The sequence below is a fragment of the Stylophora pistillata genome, chromosome 5 (genome assembly GCF_964205215.1).
Source record: "Stylophora pistillata chromosome 5, jaStyPist1.2, whole genome shotgun sequence".
Classification (NCBI taxonomy): Eukaryota; Metazoa; Cnidaria; class Anthozoa; order Scleractinia; family Pocilloporidae; genus Stylophora; species Stylophora pistillata.
Window position 1 is genome coordinate 23,093,554 of NC_142523.1, and position 15,566 is coordinate 23,109,119.

Below are 15,566 nucleotides of genomic sequence, written 5' to 3' on the forward strand. Positions count from 1 at the left end.
AGACAGGGTTCGAATATGAATTACGAAACATGAGAGTCAATGAATAAGACAAAAACATTAAGCTCATTAAGTTACTTTCCTTTATTCCAGAGTGACAGCTAGCTATGTTCATTAAAAAAATTTATAAGAGCCTTTGAGATGATAATAATACACTCTGAATAGTACACAATGTTTAGTTTAGTTATCTTCACAGATAATACGCCATGGAACTTAAGGTATTATTCTTATTATCGATTTCCTTATACCTAAGTTATCGCTATTCCGAAATGAGTTTTTCTGTTAGGAATAAGAAACCTCATCTGTCATTTATCATCCTAAAGGACCGGTCATGGGGGGTTACTCTGGTGACGACGTCTAATCCCCTCCCCGTCTCCCCTGAAATCAGACCCTATCGCAAATATTCTAAGACATTTTCTAAATCGCCACGTAATCATCATAGATATGCCTGAAATTTAAGCTTGACGAGATTGATGCTTTGACACTATTTACGTCATAGACCCACTTTTTTGTCCAGAAATTGGAAATTACGAAACCTAAGCGAAAAGAGATAACGAAAACATGCTTAATTTTAACATCTCAAAAGTTCCCGCTCACCTATTATCTAGAAGCACCTGCAAACTTCTGCGAACTAAACAATAACTCTAAAGCCGCCTCCGTCTGTTTTCGTTTTCATCTGCAGCCTTTTGCTTCGACTCATTTTTTATCGCAAAAGTGTAAAGGCCAACGACATGCTTTTCGCTGCCTGTTTAGTTTTGGAGCATATCAATCAATCCTTTTTTTTTTCAATCCACCCAATAGCCAATGATTACCATCAATTTTCTCTCCCTCTTAAATACTAGCTCCCGTTTGCTTTTCTTCCTTCCGCTCTTAATGTGACGCTATGCCATTTGAGTCGTGGGATCATTTAACTTTTTAACTTCCAATTTAAAGACCTGGAGGTTTATTCCTTCACCTATATCTTAAATTTGTTGCTCAGTCCTGAGAGTCTTCCTCTCCACACCATGATCTCTAATTGATTATCTTTGCAATTCTCATTACATTCTTTAATGCTTGAAAGTTTCTCCAAATTGCACAGGAAAGGGAGTCAAGGATTTGACTTTTTATTGAGAGGAAGAAGTTCTTTTTTCTCCTCTGTTACGGCGTACTTTGGAAATTCTTCCTTTGAGGCAGACGAATGGATGGCACAAGTTTCCTTCTGTTTTATTCCAAGCTGGCGAGTCATTTTGCTGTCAGTGCTAGACTTAAGTGAGTGAGCAAAACATTCCGCAGTCATAGGCAAACTTTTCAATGGATAAATGAAACCCCTGCACGAAGCTTAGCTCCGCATCCACCTCCATTTTTTGCAATCGTGATTTTAAATTTAGAGCGACGAAAACCTTACTATGAATAATATCCTGTCTGCTATCCTTCTTTCATTGCCATCCGTAATTACAGTCTCACGGTCCATCGATAACAAAACCAGCTTCCCTGTTCAAAGTGGCTTTTCTCTCTCCAGTTGCGACAATTTGATATGTTGTGTAGTTAAATTCGGAGCTGCGCAGTTATTTGGCTGACGGGTCCTATCCCTAAGTTTATGACTAATCTTCTTTGTCCCTATTTACTTTGTCGAAAATTTATAAACTGTGTATAGTCCTTGTAAGCCACACAGATTCCCTCAGTTCTCAACATGGACGATGCTCGATGGCCGATTGTGAAATACGCGAGATGGCTTATTTCTTCTCCAAGATACCTTCCACATTATGTCGATGATGGCGTGTCGAATTTGTCTCATCTTCCAGCAGTAAATGACAGGGTTCAAAGTTGAATTTAGATACACGAGAGTCAAAGAGAAAAGAACGAGGTTTTTTAAAGCGAAATTCGAACCATAGATTCCAATAGTAGCTATGGAAATGAAATAAGGCAAATAACAACTTAAAAACACGAGAAATACGTAGAATATTCCAACTGTTGATTTAATGAGAACCACAAAGTTTTTCATTTCATGAGACTGAGCTTCGTCTCGTATTTGCATGGACTGAATCTGATTCCTGTGTCGTCGAACAGTTAAATATATCTTGATGTACATCACAAGTGTGATGATAAAACTGAAAGACGCAGAAACTAATATAATAAGGAACTGAGTACTGAATGGCCCCCATAATATCATCAAAGAAGCAAATGCACTATACACCCATATGCCGATCACCACAATAACAACACGCTTGTGAGTCACAAGCTCTTGATATCTGAGATGAAAGTGAAGGGCCAAGAACCTGTCTACACTTACAGCCACGATACCAAGGAACGAAGCAGTCGAAAATAAATTGGCTGAAATATTCATCAATCGGCGAGTGTTACAACCAGGTTCCTTTAATAGAAACCACTGGATCAAAAAGAACGTGTATAAGGGTTGAATAAACAGACCGACTGCAACATCAGAGCAGGCAAGCAGTAGCGCTTTCAAAGTTTTTGCCATTGTTGAAGTTTTGTGAATGGCGTAGATTACCACAATGTTCAACATGATGGTGGTGTAAGTTAGACAATTGTTGAAGACACAGTTAGCGATAAAAGTCGATCGAAGATTTGCAAGTTCGGCGTATCTAGGGAAGTATTGCGAAGTCTCGTTACAAAACAATTTGTTCATGATGTCAACTCACGTATAAAAGATACGAACCCCTCTTCCCGGCAGACAAATAATTAACAAATGGTAAACACCACAGCATACACTATTGAGTTCTGGATGCACGCGGGAGGTTGCTAAGCACGAAAGAAGCGTAAGAGTCGCTCGAGGCGATAGCCGAGAGCGACTCTAGCTTCTTGAGTACTTAGCAAACCTCCCAAGTGCATCCATAACTCAATAGTGTACGCTGTGGTGTTTACCATTTGTTTTATAACATAACATTGATACATTGTAGCTAAAGAGTTCCCTTTTATTTAAAAAATCTTACGTGGCCAGAAAAAACAAGCGCGCGCGGAAAAATAGTCTTTGCATTTGCTCACGTCAGCAGCGTTCACCCATGGGCAAATGGGGGGGGAGGCTAAATTGACCAATCAGAGCGCGCGCTTTACTTATTCCTTATTCAGGGTAGTGATTCTGCACAATGTGTTCTTTTTTTTCGCAAAAGCGCTGAAGCTCAATAAAAGGTATACTCTAATTATGATAGGGTTCTTAAAATGTAAGCCAATGAGAAATAAAAACCTTGCGTCAGGCATATCAACAGACGGAGGCGGTCAAGACATTCAATTGCACTTTACAAGCTTAATTGCAAATAAGATAATAAATGAGATAGAATAAATATATGAAGTTCATATATTTTTGAACTGCGGTATTAGATGAGTATGATGAACGATCCTCGCAGTAGATAGCGCTATTTGTGCAATAGCGAAAATCAGACCTGAAAAAAATCAGGCCTGTACGGGACTCGAACCACTGACCTCTGCGATACTAGTGCAGCGCTCTACCAATTGAGCTAACAAGCCAACTGAGAGCAGGCCGTTAAGTTGATTCGTAATAAACCCGTCAAAGTGATGAATGAGATAGAATAAATATATGAAGTTCATATATTTATTCTATCTCATTCATCACTTTCACGGGTTTATTACAAATCAACTTAACGGCCTGCTCTCAGTTGGCTTGTTAGCTCAATTGGTAGAGCGCTGCACTAGTATCGCAGAGGTCAGTGGTTCGAGTCCCGTACAGGCCTGATTTTTTTCAGGTCTGATTTTCGCTATTGCACAAATAGCGCTATCTACTGCGAGGATCGTGCATCATACTCAAGATAATAAATATTGAACAGTTTTAGACAGTCGAAGTTAAATATCAGGTCGTCTGTCAAAATGAGTTTTTACAATTTTCTCACAAGGCTTAATTTTTGAAGCATACGTTAGACCTCATTCACACCAGAAAAATATGCTGAGTAAAACTTGGTTTAACTGAATGAAAATCAAAAACGGAGACCTGAGAAACTGCATGAATTTTCCATAAATTTCGATCAGTCACACAGTTGTAATTAGTCAGTTCAATTCGCTAAATTTGAAGTCTACAAACATCAGTTAAGAAGCCTCTATGAAGAAACAATTTTAAACTGTGTCTAATTATAACAAGACAGCTTTTGTGTGAATGTGGTGTATAACACATGCATTCCTTTCATAGTTCTTTAAAATTGAGGCAAACTTTTTATCGCGAAAATCAAATGAATTCTAAAATTTTCTCGTCCTGGTACAGGCCTGAACCATCAGTAGAGATCACTGGCCTTATTGCTAAAACGTTGAATAAAAACCACCAGTGTTGTCATTCTCTTATGAAGACTGCTGTTAGGACTATAGTTACATCTCAGAAGTATAAAAGTGTTAAGAACGTTTTCAGTTCTCTTATTTGGATTCTTTTACAATCCCTATTAAACGAAGGTTTCACTTAGACTAAAATCAACCATGAAATGAAAGATTATCATCAACATGGGTATCAGGTGGAAACAATTTAACTTCGCAATGAATTGAAACGTTCAGTTTGCGTTAATAATTTTCTCTCTAACGTTTATTTGAGTGAGTAGAAAGCAATTTTCACTTTGAGTTTTCCCTTATTACCTTTATTCGCTTCAACACTTGTAGCAGTAATTAAATTTCTTGAGTTCGTTTAATTTCTCGCTCAGTTCGATAATTTTAAAACAAATTCTTCCGAAACAAAAATGGTTTAGTTAAGGACGGGAAAGAGCCAATTACAGGCAATGGACTCCTAAAACTGGTCATTATTTTATCGCCGGGACACTGAAGAGTTTGAAAAGCTGACTTTCCGAGCGTTAGCCCCCTTAAGTGAATGAAGAAAAAAGTGTTACTCTAGACGGCGCCAGTTACTGATCTCTGGTTCTCATTAGCTAAGCGATCCGTTCCTATTTCCCGTTTGGATTACACCGGTTTTGCTCTTAGGACACACTAGTGAAAACTGCTCTGTCTAAACTCTATTTGAATATTTGGAACGTGTGTCCCCTGAGGTTTAAACAATACAATTTGCACTTTTGAGGCAAACACCACTAACCTCGGTTTAGTCCCCTCCCATGCAAATGACGCGCGGTAAAAAATATGGATTGTAAACAATTGTACAAACGAAAGAAACATTTAATTCTCTGTACATTATACAACACTAAGTAAAAAAATAATGACGACATTGGTACGCAGATACAAACGAAACGAAATTAGGCAAATATGATAAGGGAAAGGATGAGATCATTTCAAAGTACATTGTTTTAATTCCAAGCATACGAAAAAATAAAAATTAAACACAAAATTAAAACGTAATTACGAGCTTGCAGTCCTGCTGGAAGCTATCAAGAAAATTTCATTCTTTTCTTTTACGCGCTTGCTGACTCTAAAGTTTCTCCGTCATGTCAGTTCTTCATTCTTCATCCTCCAAAGCCGTACAGCGTGCGTCCCTGTCGTTTCAGCGCGTATACGACGTCCATTGCGGTGACTGTTTTTCGCTTGGCGTGTTCGGTGTAGGTCACCGCGTCACGTATTACATTTTCGAGGAAAACTTTGAGAACTCCGCGCGTTTCTTCATAAATGAGACCTGAAATGCGTTTCACGCCGCCTCTTCTGGCTAAACGTCTAATGGCGGGCTTAGTGATGCCCTGAATGTTGTCGCGTAGGATTTTCCTATGTCGTTTCGCACCTCCTTTTCCCAAACCTTTTCCTCCTTTACCGCGACCGGACATCTTCTTCAAATAAACTGATTTTTCTTGAAAGAACCACTCTGAATTTCCAGAAAAACGTATATTAAAGACTTAGAAGAGCTCAGAATAATCCTCCTGTGTTTTATACCCCGTTGCATTATCTTCCAAATTTATTTTCATCTGATTGGTCCAATTTTGAAGACAAGTCCTCTAACCAATCAGGTTGCAGTGCTGATTGTATTCCCTGCGTTGGTCGTGTCACCAATGCGATATTTTTTCGTGCATTTCTCTTCAAAGTGATGTCGGCCTCCACGAAATCCAGCATAATTATTCTATCTTTTATTTTTCTTATTTTCCATATGCTAAAAATACCATCAGGAACTATTTAACGATCTTGGTAGATTCATTAAGAGCTGTTGCTTGGAATTGTTCGTTTTTCGCAGTTACTTCGTCAACACCTCTGCCATGGCTAATAGCTCAAAAGGATATCAAAACCTCTTGAAAAGTAGTAAACATATGAATAAATACAACCAAAACGGTATATATCTAAGGCAATTCAAAGAGAGAAAAGTTTAATTTAATTTAATAATAAGTTCTTATATAGCGCATGAAAATTGAACTCTAAGCGCTTTACAATTATAATGAACAAAATTTCAATAAAAATCCTATACATGCAATTTTCGCTACTCTATCTAAACTAATGAATTATTACGTGTTATACATATATTTGACAACGTACAATATCAAACAATTCTGGTGGCTTATTTTTTGAAAAGATAAGTTTTCAATAAGCGTTTAAAGGAGTCAACAGATTCGGCGTTTTTTATGCATTCAGGTAGTTGATTCCACAAATACGGTGCAGCGTAGGAGAATGCTCTTTGCCCATACGTTTTAGTGAGAGCTGACCATACGTAATGTAAATGTTTGCTTTTAATTTTGTATCTGAACCAAAGCAATAGATTCCTTTCTCGCAGTATCTTTACTATATACACTCAACCTATGCTCCTGAGACAAGTCTGTCACCCAATACAATTCGATACACGTTAGAAAATAAAAGGCCCTGTAATTTATGCACAAAAATGGTCTTCTTTTAGTGTTGAAAAAAAGAAAAATGCAAATTAAATTTTGTTTGCCTGATTTTTTTAAATGCTTTTCCTTAGGGAATTGAAACCGGAAAGCACTCAGTTATTTGCTCAACTTTTCATGGGACGCCCCGTGCAAATACTTCAGCACTCTATCGTTAAATTTTGTTTTTCTTCTTGAAATGAGTATCCTAATCGTCACCCTGGCCTTATCCCTCACCTAGAAAGAGTCCATGGGAAAGAGGTTGAGTACCCTATCGTTGCTTTACTTTGCTAACGGTAGATTTTTTATTTTATCCAAATCGTTTAAATCATTTCGCTTTTAAGTAATATATATCCCTTTCATTTTCCTTCTTTATCTTCTTAGCCTAGACAGATTCGGTTCCCTTCAATGCTGGTATTTTTTGGAAATTTCCCTGTGCTATTTTAAGCCATTTGATTAGGTCCCCCGCCCTCACCTGACCCCCATCCACGCCCAGAACCTGTTGATGAGCCCACGAGTAGTAACTTCAGCGTTATGGAAGAGAAATGTACGTCATGCTCACTACGCATAGCTCGGTCGATAGGCTGCTTGCGCAATCGATAGAATGATTGCGCAAGCTTCGAACTTTTTTTGAGGGAATTAGGTAATCCAAGTAATAAAACTTCAGCCGTTTGGAGGTACAGATCGTGTATAGGTGGCGAAGTAACGATGGAATCATCTACTGAGAATGTAGACACGAAGACGTCAAAAGGAGTAAAGCGTCCTGGGGAGAAATCTGGGGACGATGATTACGTGAAAAAGCGAGAAAGAAATAATATCGCTGTCAGGAAAAGTCGTATGAAAGCTAAAGAACGAATCGAGGAAACCAGACGCAGGGTAACGGATTTAACGAAAGAAAACGAAGATTTACGAAGTAAGGTTTCTTTACTACAGAAAGAGTTGAACGTTTTGAGGTCACTCTTCGCAAACGGAGGAATTTCAGTGCCTTCAGAAATAAATGTACAGTTTACGAACTCAAACAGCGATGGGAATCAAGCGGTACTTTTAACAGCTGTCACGACATCTTTGTCAAACGGATCTATGCAAGATAATCAATTTTCTAGTGGAGAAATTCTGGAAAATGGAATAACCACGCATGGAATCAAGAAGGAGTCATAGCATTTTGCTGAAGAAATCCACAACTAGTGTTTATCAAAGTTATTAGTCTTAATTTTATACTCGAATCTGTAAAATCCCCACGAACGGTCCAAAAACCCGTTTGTAAACTTAGAATCGTACAAGACATATTGTGTGTTTTATTAGGGGAATCCCTAACTTGTTGTTCCTTCTTGGGTACAAAGCTAAATGCAACTCAAACATTTTTTGTGTTTCAAACGAGGAGTCAAGAACTTATAGGTTTTAAATTTAATTTAATGTCGCAGTTAGTTTTAAATCTTCCATGTACTCATCAGTTTGTTCAAGAAATAGCTTTGTGACAGGTTCGGTAGATCCGCATTTCACTCGTTTTCTATTTTTTTATAAATGGTATCGTTAAGTTTACTTTCATAGGATTTCATGTTGTAGTTATTATTATCTTTTTTCAATATGAAAAACATCTCTGTTAACTTTTGTTCCGCGTTTGTTGTGAAGTTTGCAAAACCTTGATTGCTTCATTCATATAAAAGTGAAATACGGATAGCTGATTGATAACATGAAAAATATTTTATCCTCAGACTTAATAACATATTAAATATATGGACCTTTTAGAACTTAATTTATGCCTTATTGATACAGATTTTATGGAAGCTGTGTGTTATAAGACTGATCAGGTCTGATATACATCCATGTGATATAGGATCATGCAGTTCTTGCAAGACTTTATAGACTACTGCCTCTGTATTTTCCAAGACTGTTAATAGCACTGAGTGAAAATACAGTTTTGTAGACCTCTATGGGCAGTTTACCTACAAGTTTTGAATTTATAATTGTGTGACATGGGATCAAAGCAACTTGTTAAAGTTGCACAATTAATATGCCTTGTTCTCTTTTTAACACGTAAAACAATTATATTCCAGAGATAAATTACCACTAAGGTTATTATGACTACTTTTGATCATACCCTTGACATGAAAAATTAATGGAGATGGATTTCCAGTTTAAAAAATAATTTTGGTTTTAGATGGAATTTCTTATTAACTGACCATCAGAATACAATTCACATGAATATGGGGTGGTTCTGTTTACTTTGAACATTTGACCCATCTTGTAGACACAGATTGCAGACATTATATAACTTTTAGTTTCACAAATCAACTGGCAGTGAGAAATCAACCCTTTGGCACCTATACTCACAATGTATCACCCCTGAAACATGGATTAGGTAGGAGAGTAGAGGGTAGAGAAGAGTATTTTCACGACTCGTGAATGGCCTGTTTTTTTCCCATGAAATGTGAAATGGCTTGTTTTTTTCTCATGAATCGTGATTTCCTTAGTAGCTATGAGCTGTAATTTTCCCAAATAATTCTGAGTGAAATTAGAAAGAAGTATTTAATTTGTCATGAACCATGATTTTGGTTGTAGTTTCAACAGTAATGTTATTTCCCGTGAATATTTGTGGAAGGACCAATTTATTTACCCTGAAATGTGATCTTGACCCCCCAACCCCCCCCCTTTACCACCCTCAGAGTAAAAGGTAATGATCACAACTTGATAAAATCTTGATTGTTAATTAAATTCTCCTTATCAGCACTTTAAGAAATGTAAGGAGAACAGCATGGAGATTATGCATACTTACTTAACTTTATTTAAGGAGGGAAGTGCAATAACTTATTACAGTTTTCTAACCTGCGGCCCTCACGCCCATCCACCCCACCCGAAGGAAGAACACCCATCACACAGTAATCTCGTGTGTGGGAAGTTAACGTCTCCTACCCCTAACCCTGCGGGAGACGAGACCTACGGTTTATTCATCCTTATTTGAGAAGACTAGAATATCTATCCATTTCTTGATATTATAGAAAGGTAGCACATTCTCCTCAGTTATTTTAAGACCCTGAGTGTTGGTCCAGCTGGGGCTTGAACCCTCAACCTCCCTCACAACAGTCTGGCACTCTACCAATTGAGCTAACTGATGTTTGGTTGTAAATGAATTACCCTTTCCTTCCTAAAATGTCATAAGTAATTCTCCTAGCTGTCTACACGCAATTTTCATTATGTTAGTTTGGAGAATTTGGTATTGGATCAACTGTTCATCCCCTAATTGATATGGTTTTTTTTATTCTCGTCTCTTATCTGCTCAGTATTGCATTAATACTGTTGGGAGAAATTCTGCCTTAGTCACTCATGGGAGTCGAATATTAAGGATAATACAAGTTAGAGCCACTCACTCTTGACCAGTGAAAAATGTTTTATGATAATCGCAGCTAAAAACCCATCAAACATATCAGTTGAAATGGTTGATTTATATCAACGAAGATATTCTGCTCCACACAAAGATAAACACTTTGGCTGAGACTCTGGACCCAGTTGTTTGAAAGCTGATTAGCACAGACTTGAAGATAAGTTTTAATCAAGGTTTATTTATTCCTTTGTTCAAAAGTCTTTTCAGGATTGTAAGAGCATTTAAAAATAAAAGTCTAGAAAGAGAGAAATATACTGAACTTTCATTTAAAGCTCTTAGATCTGATACATATCAGATTGCACACCAGCTCTGAGTTATCTAAACCCAGCTTTAACCAGGTGGTTACCCACAAAAAAAATTACTTCTAGCTAACATGCAAATTGAGTTAAACCTCAGTACAAACAATTTTCATCCATGAAAAAAAGTATAAAATGAAATTGATATCATTGCACAAATCATCATTCAAGGAGAGGTCACCATAATTACAACCCATAGAATATTTATGCTCTCATGCCATTGGTTGTAATATGTCATGTGATTGACTGTACGCCGGCAAAAACTGGGGTCTATGTGGTGATGTTTAACCCTACTTCCAATATAGTTAAAATCTTAAATTAAATTATTCAAGATTTGTTCAAGATAGGAGAGAATTTTGCTGTTGATACAGAGGAAGGGATATCATCGTTTTTTCAATAAATGCTTGTGGACACTGTCTGAGCATATTATTATTAAATAGTGCCCTTTGTGTATAACTCTAGATAGATTTTGTAGTACTCTGGCACAATCAGTTCACATCATCCCTAGTTGTCTCTTTCTTTATACAAGATTGCAAGACCACAGATATAACACAAATGGAGTAATGGGAATGAAAAACAGAGGGAAGAGTGTTGCATTTCAAATGTCATTTCTCTGTCACTTCTTAAAAAGCTTTTAGCATGTCACCTCTCTGGGTGATTTTACTGTTACTTTGAAAGTAGATAATGACAAACAAGTTTAGTAGACAAGTTTATCTTCATAGCTGACCCAATACACCTGCATGAAGGACACGGAAATGTGTGGTATTCAGACAGTAGATATATCTTATCAACCAAGCGTGAGGGCCGTACTGGGAGAATATCGGCCCAAGGTCTTGACAGTACAGACCGAGCATAGCGAAGTCCATACAAAAAAGACCGAGGGCCCATAGTCTTCCAGTACGGTCCCGAGCAAGCTTGGTTAATAACTAAAGAGATTTATTACACGACTGAAGTTCAAAGGGACACAAGTGCGGTATCATTTGGGACCATTTGGGACAGTGCCCAGTCCAATACTTAGAGAATATTGGACTGGCAATGGAGCATTTTGATTGGTTGATATTAGTTATTGGCCCTCTGACTGCCTGACTCGTGTAATAAAATCACTTACTGGATCTTGGGAGCTCAAAAGTGCATGAAAAAAAGCTGAATGTGAGTATCTCATTGATGTAATATGAGGATACATGGTCAGAAGTCAGTTTGATTTAAAGAATAATCTGACACTGAAATTAAAAATCCTACTAAAGGGTAGGCCATATCAGTGATCAGCAAATAGAACTACATTTTCACGTGTCAAGTTCATGACGAGATAAAAAATTAAAGGCAGAGGAGGTATCATTTTTGTGCTTTTTAAGGGAGCTGAAGTGTAAAGGTATAGGGCAAGACTTCTATGAAGGAAGGAAGGCACAAAAACCCACGATAACAAACCTAGTATAATTTGCCTCCACTTACCAGAAAAAAAAAAATTATAAATATGTTCTTTACAGCATTTGGAATTCCCAACAAAGACAGTTCAGCCAATTTCTAAGTAGGGAGGGTTGGGGAAAGAGGCAGACCTTTAAGCCTGCACACAGAGATACGGTAACACAACTAATGTTGAAACATTAACAATAAAAACTATTTTATATTTAGCACTTGACAGTGGCCAGTTTACTTCTTAAGTACCACTACAAACTCTTTGCCTTTTTTTGTAACATAAGAGGAAATTGAATTACTTAAACCAAGTGCAAATGGGTTGGGATTTTTATTACTAATTGTCTGTGAAAAATGTGTTTATGTTCTAAAAAAATAATCACTCTATTACATGTGTTGTGAAACCATGCACATTTCAAATCAACCAGTGACTTTGTCACATGCACAGACCAAAATTGAAGTGGAACTTACAGTACCTTAAACTCATAGCTTATTACACCTAGATCTCAGCCTAATCTCAAACTTAAATAAACTGACCAAAACAAATAGGGAAAAAGTAAAAAATTGTAATTTGATATACCACTTTTGAAATTAATAAATTCCTTGACATAACAACTGCTACAAAGACTGACTGAAATTCTTAAGATAAAGAAATGTGTTTTTATCATAAGTCACGCAAATGTACCAGTAATATTTTTGGGATTCACCTCTGCTCTTTAACAATGAAATTAGAATGCTTGCAAGCCAGTAGAAATATAACTGCCAACAGCTAATTTAAGTTTGAAAACATCACATTTATCATCATTTAACATTTCAGCAAAATTTTGAAAAAATATAACTTCCCTTGACACATAATGAGGCAAAAAAAAAAACAAAAACAAAAACTACCTCAGTCTGAAATCTGTCATCCTACAATATGTACTCCACAATTTTTGCCTATGTTTTTTCCTTGTCAGTTTGTTTAATGCCTTGTCACTTGGCAAATTATAAAGCTGATAGAAATGGACCTATGGTGGTGATGTAGCTGATATTTAATATTGACAATCACATGAACTTTCCTGAATAGCAAATCAAGTCTTGTGGCCAAATTGGAACAGCTACACAAGCATTACACTTTTAAAATGATCAAAGCCATCTTCCAAGATTGTAATTGAAGTGCTCAAACCTGCTATCATTCTGCAGGAGTTTGTGCAACTGACACAAATCAGTGTCACTATACAACATAAACATATTTACACTGATTTTGTATCTTTTGATATATAAATATGACTTTTCTATTAGTTTCATTTATAAAATAATCCCTTTGTATAAATTTATCTCAAGCACTCTTCCATCAAGAGATCATCATCGCTCATTTCATGGTCTTCTTTGCAGTTGGGAAGGGATCCCCAGAGCATGATCTGAACTCCTGCAAGTAAGATATAAACTTCAATCACAACTTAATCAGTAATGTCTGATTGTAAAATGGCAGATAAAGTAACATTGCATTAAGCTTGCTGACTTTAAGGTCTGGTTTCATTCCTGGCTGTGTCATTGTGTTCTCTTCTTGGGCAAAACCCTTCATAGGGCTCATATGCTTTTAACCCTTTATCTCCATAGATTATCCAAATGGGTAATAACTATATTCAGACTGTTAAAGAGGAAAATGCTTCCCTGATCTAATACCAAATTCTCATAACTTATTTGCAAGGATTTACATAACAGCTAAACAGGAGAATTAACAGGTTTTTGGAGTTTTAACGGTTAAGCTATTAAAATTCCCTGGCCTTTACCATTACTCTAATCTGAAGGAGGGTTTCAAGGCATGTGAATCAAACTAGTCACTTGCTTAAAATTGTACTTTTAATCAACAGGGAAATCCTATCAATTTCCTTTAAATAGTCCATCGCGGTATTTTTCCGTCAACTTCTTGTTTGGATACAAACTTTTTGAGTTTGAATTAGTCTGCAGATGAAACAAGAAACTTCCAAATATGGAAAACTCGACCAAGTTCTCTTAATTGTTTGGACTTGTCAAACCACGCATGCATAGCAAAAATTTTGAATTCTCCGGAAACGTTACATCTCAGTATGAAGAATTTCGAGTTTTCTACTGATACAAACTGCTAAATTTCACAAAAAAAAGCCATAATTAACGAACAATGGATGACCACCGCAGAAATAATAGCCACAAGTTAACAATTATTTTCGTCAATAACAATCTCGAAAGCGTATAGTTTTGAAAGCTCTTCTGCAAATTATTTAAACTAACGAAAGGTTAACTTCGCAAACAGAACTGACGTCAAATGGAAAGCGCATAAAGCCACATCATTTATTGAATTTGATTAAAACAAGCAAATTTTAGTCCATGACAGAACCAGTTAACATCTTTTCTAAACATCAGCTGATATGGCTGTTACACGTGTCTGAGTAACAAAACTTTAAAATAACATTTCTCTGTCTAGCAAAGTTAACGGAAGTTTTTCGTATCGATGCTTTCACTTCTGTACCTGTTTGATCGAGTCTTTCCAGGGGATGAACCGCATTGGAGTGAAACATCCAAAAATGGCCGTTGTTGCAGGATCGAATGCAAGACTGGCATGGAAGTGTTACATGATATCCAACGACATTTCCACTGGTAAAAAATAAACATAATGTTTTAATAAAGAGTTATAAAAAAAATAAAATAAACCAGGGATGTGCTGAATAGGTATGAAGCCAATTCAGCGTGAAAATTAGACAACACTTACCACCCGAGACACGCAACATCTTTGATCCGACACTCGCAGTTTTGTGTCGAGTAATCTGTTCCTATTAATTGAATGGAGCTGAAAAAAGATGAAAGAAGCAGTAAGTGATGCAACAAAGCTGCAAAGGATAGGAGAGACATAATTCTGCCACGTCTAAATAAACTTTGCTCACTTTTCAGGGGGTAAATCTGTCGAGTACAGCTCCACTTTCGTGTCGGCCAGTAGAAGTGCTCTCATTCCGCGAGCACAGATGCTTCTTTCACAGTATTTGCACTCCAACCTTACCACTGTCTTACTCTGAAAAGCGGGATGAATCCTTCTCGACATTATAAGTTTAAAGGGTCTCTTTTTCCGTTTCGTTTTGAGCAAAAGCTTGCGGTGAGTAACGTCACATCAAAAATGGCCGTTCTTGGAAAACCAGTCGAGTTACTTCTAGTTATTGACTAATACTATTCTTTGATTGGCTGTTGCCAGGTGACGTTCACGCCTTAATTGGCCTTTAAATTTTTAAAACTCAGGGGCCTTGGGGAAGGAAAACTTTAAATTCTCTCTAGTTACGTGGTGGAATGATATTCTTTTGAATGATGATGCAAGTGAACCCCTGTCGTTTGTGTAAATGTCACGTCTAAAGTCAATTATCCATCATGACACGCGTGGAAAAAAGATAACTTGTAAACGCTAAGTTGAAGCATACAAGAATGACACAGTTTTACCAAGCTAAAATGCGGAAAAAAGGCATGAAAATTGCTATGAAATTGCGTTTCAATTTTAAGTTACCTTTTTATTTTTTCTATTTTTTTTTTCTTTAGGAGAAAGTGAAATTTCCCTGCATACGTTGTAATTCGCCCCAATCCTCACTAGGTCAAAATTCAACATGGCGTCTTAGTTGTGACTTGAGTTAAGTTGTAGAATCTTATTTCTTTCTCGACAGTACAGACAAGCGTTTCTCAGTTCCGTCACTTCGCCCATTCGGTATCACCATAATTCTGTTTAATTTGTGATGACTACAATGGATGGGTACAAAGGAAGACAGTGTTTTACTC

General features: G+C 36.9%; 5 protein-coding genes across 5 annotated transcripts in view; 2 read left to right on the forward strand and 3 right to left on the reverse strand.

Annotated features, from left to right (window-relative positions):
* Nucleotides 1–57: 57 nt before the first annotated feature.
* On the reverse strand, nt 58–3,004 carry LOC111319572 (melanocortin receptor 5-like). Its single transcript, XM_022922316.2, has one exon. The coding sequence runs from the start codon at nt 2,621–2,623 to the stop codon at nt 1,655–1,657; it is 969 nt and encodes a 322-aa protein (XP_022778051.2). The 5' UTR covers nt 2,624–3,004; the 3' UTR covers nt 58–1,654.
* Nucleotides 3,005–5,107: 2,103 nt separating this feature from the next.
* Nucleotides 5,108–5,737, reverse strand: LOC148730883 (histone H4). Its single transcript, XM_088761522.1, has one exon. The coding sequence runs from the start codon at nt 5,685–5,687 to the stop codon at nt 5,376–5,378; it is 312 nt and encodes a 103-aa protein (XP_088617648.1). The 5' UTR covers nt 5,688–5,737; the 3' UTR covers nt 5,108–5,375.
* Nucleotides 5,738–7,318: 1,581 nt separating this feature from the next.
* On the forward strand, nt 7,319–9,251 carry LOC111345481 (CCAAT/enhancer-binding protein gamma). The gene has a single exon (XM_022952764.2). It carries the CDS (start codon nt 7,419–7,421, stop codon nt 7,866–7,868), a length of 450 nt encoding a protein of 149 aa, XP_022808499.2. The 5' UTR covers nt 7,319–7,418; the 3' UTR covers nt 7,869–9,251.
* Nucleotides 9,252–11,986: 2,735 nt separating this feature from the next.
* Nucleotides 11,987–14,946, reverse strand: LOC111345486 (protein FAM72A). Its single transcript, XM_022952769.2, has 4 exons — nt 14,696–14,946; nt 14,524–14,601; nt 14,284–14,408; nt 11,987–13,203 (listed from the first exon to the last, which is right to left on the reverse strand). Exons 1-4 carry the CDS (start codon nt 14,848–14,850, stop codon nt 13,109–13,111), a joined length of 453 nt encoding a protein of 150 aa, XP_022808504.1. The 5' UTR covers nt 14,851–14,946; the 3' UTR covers nt 11,987–13,108.
* Nucleotides 14,947–15,365: 419 nt separating this feature from the next.
* LOC111345470 (glucose-6-phosphate exchanger SLC37A2) overlaps nt 15,366–15,566 on the forward strand; it is a 28,156-nt gene continuing 27,955 nt past the window's right edge. The window contains exon 1 of the mRNA XM_022952753.2: nt 15,366–15,566. This exon is cut by the window's right edge and continues 59 nt beyond it. Coding sequence (XP_022808488.2) covers nt 15,524–15,566 — 43 coding nt within the window. The 5' untranslated portion in view covers nt 15,366–15,523.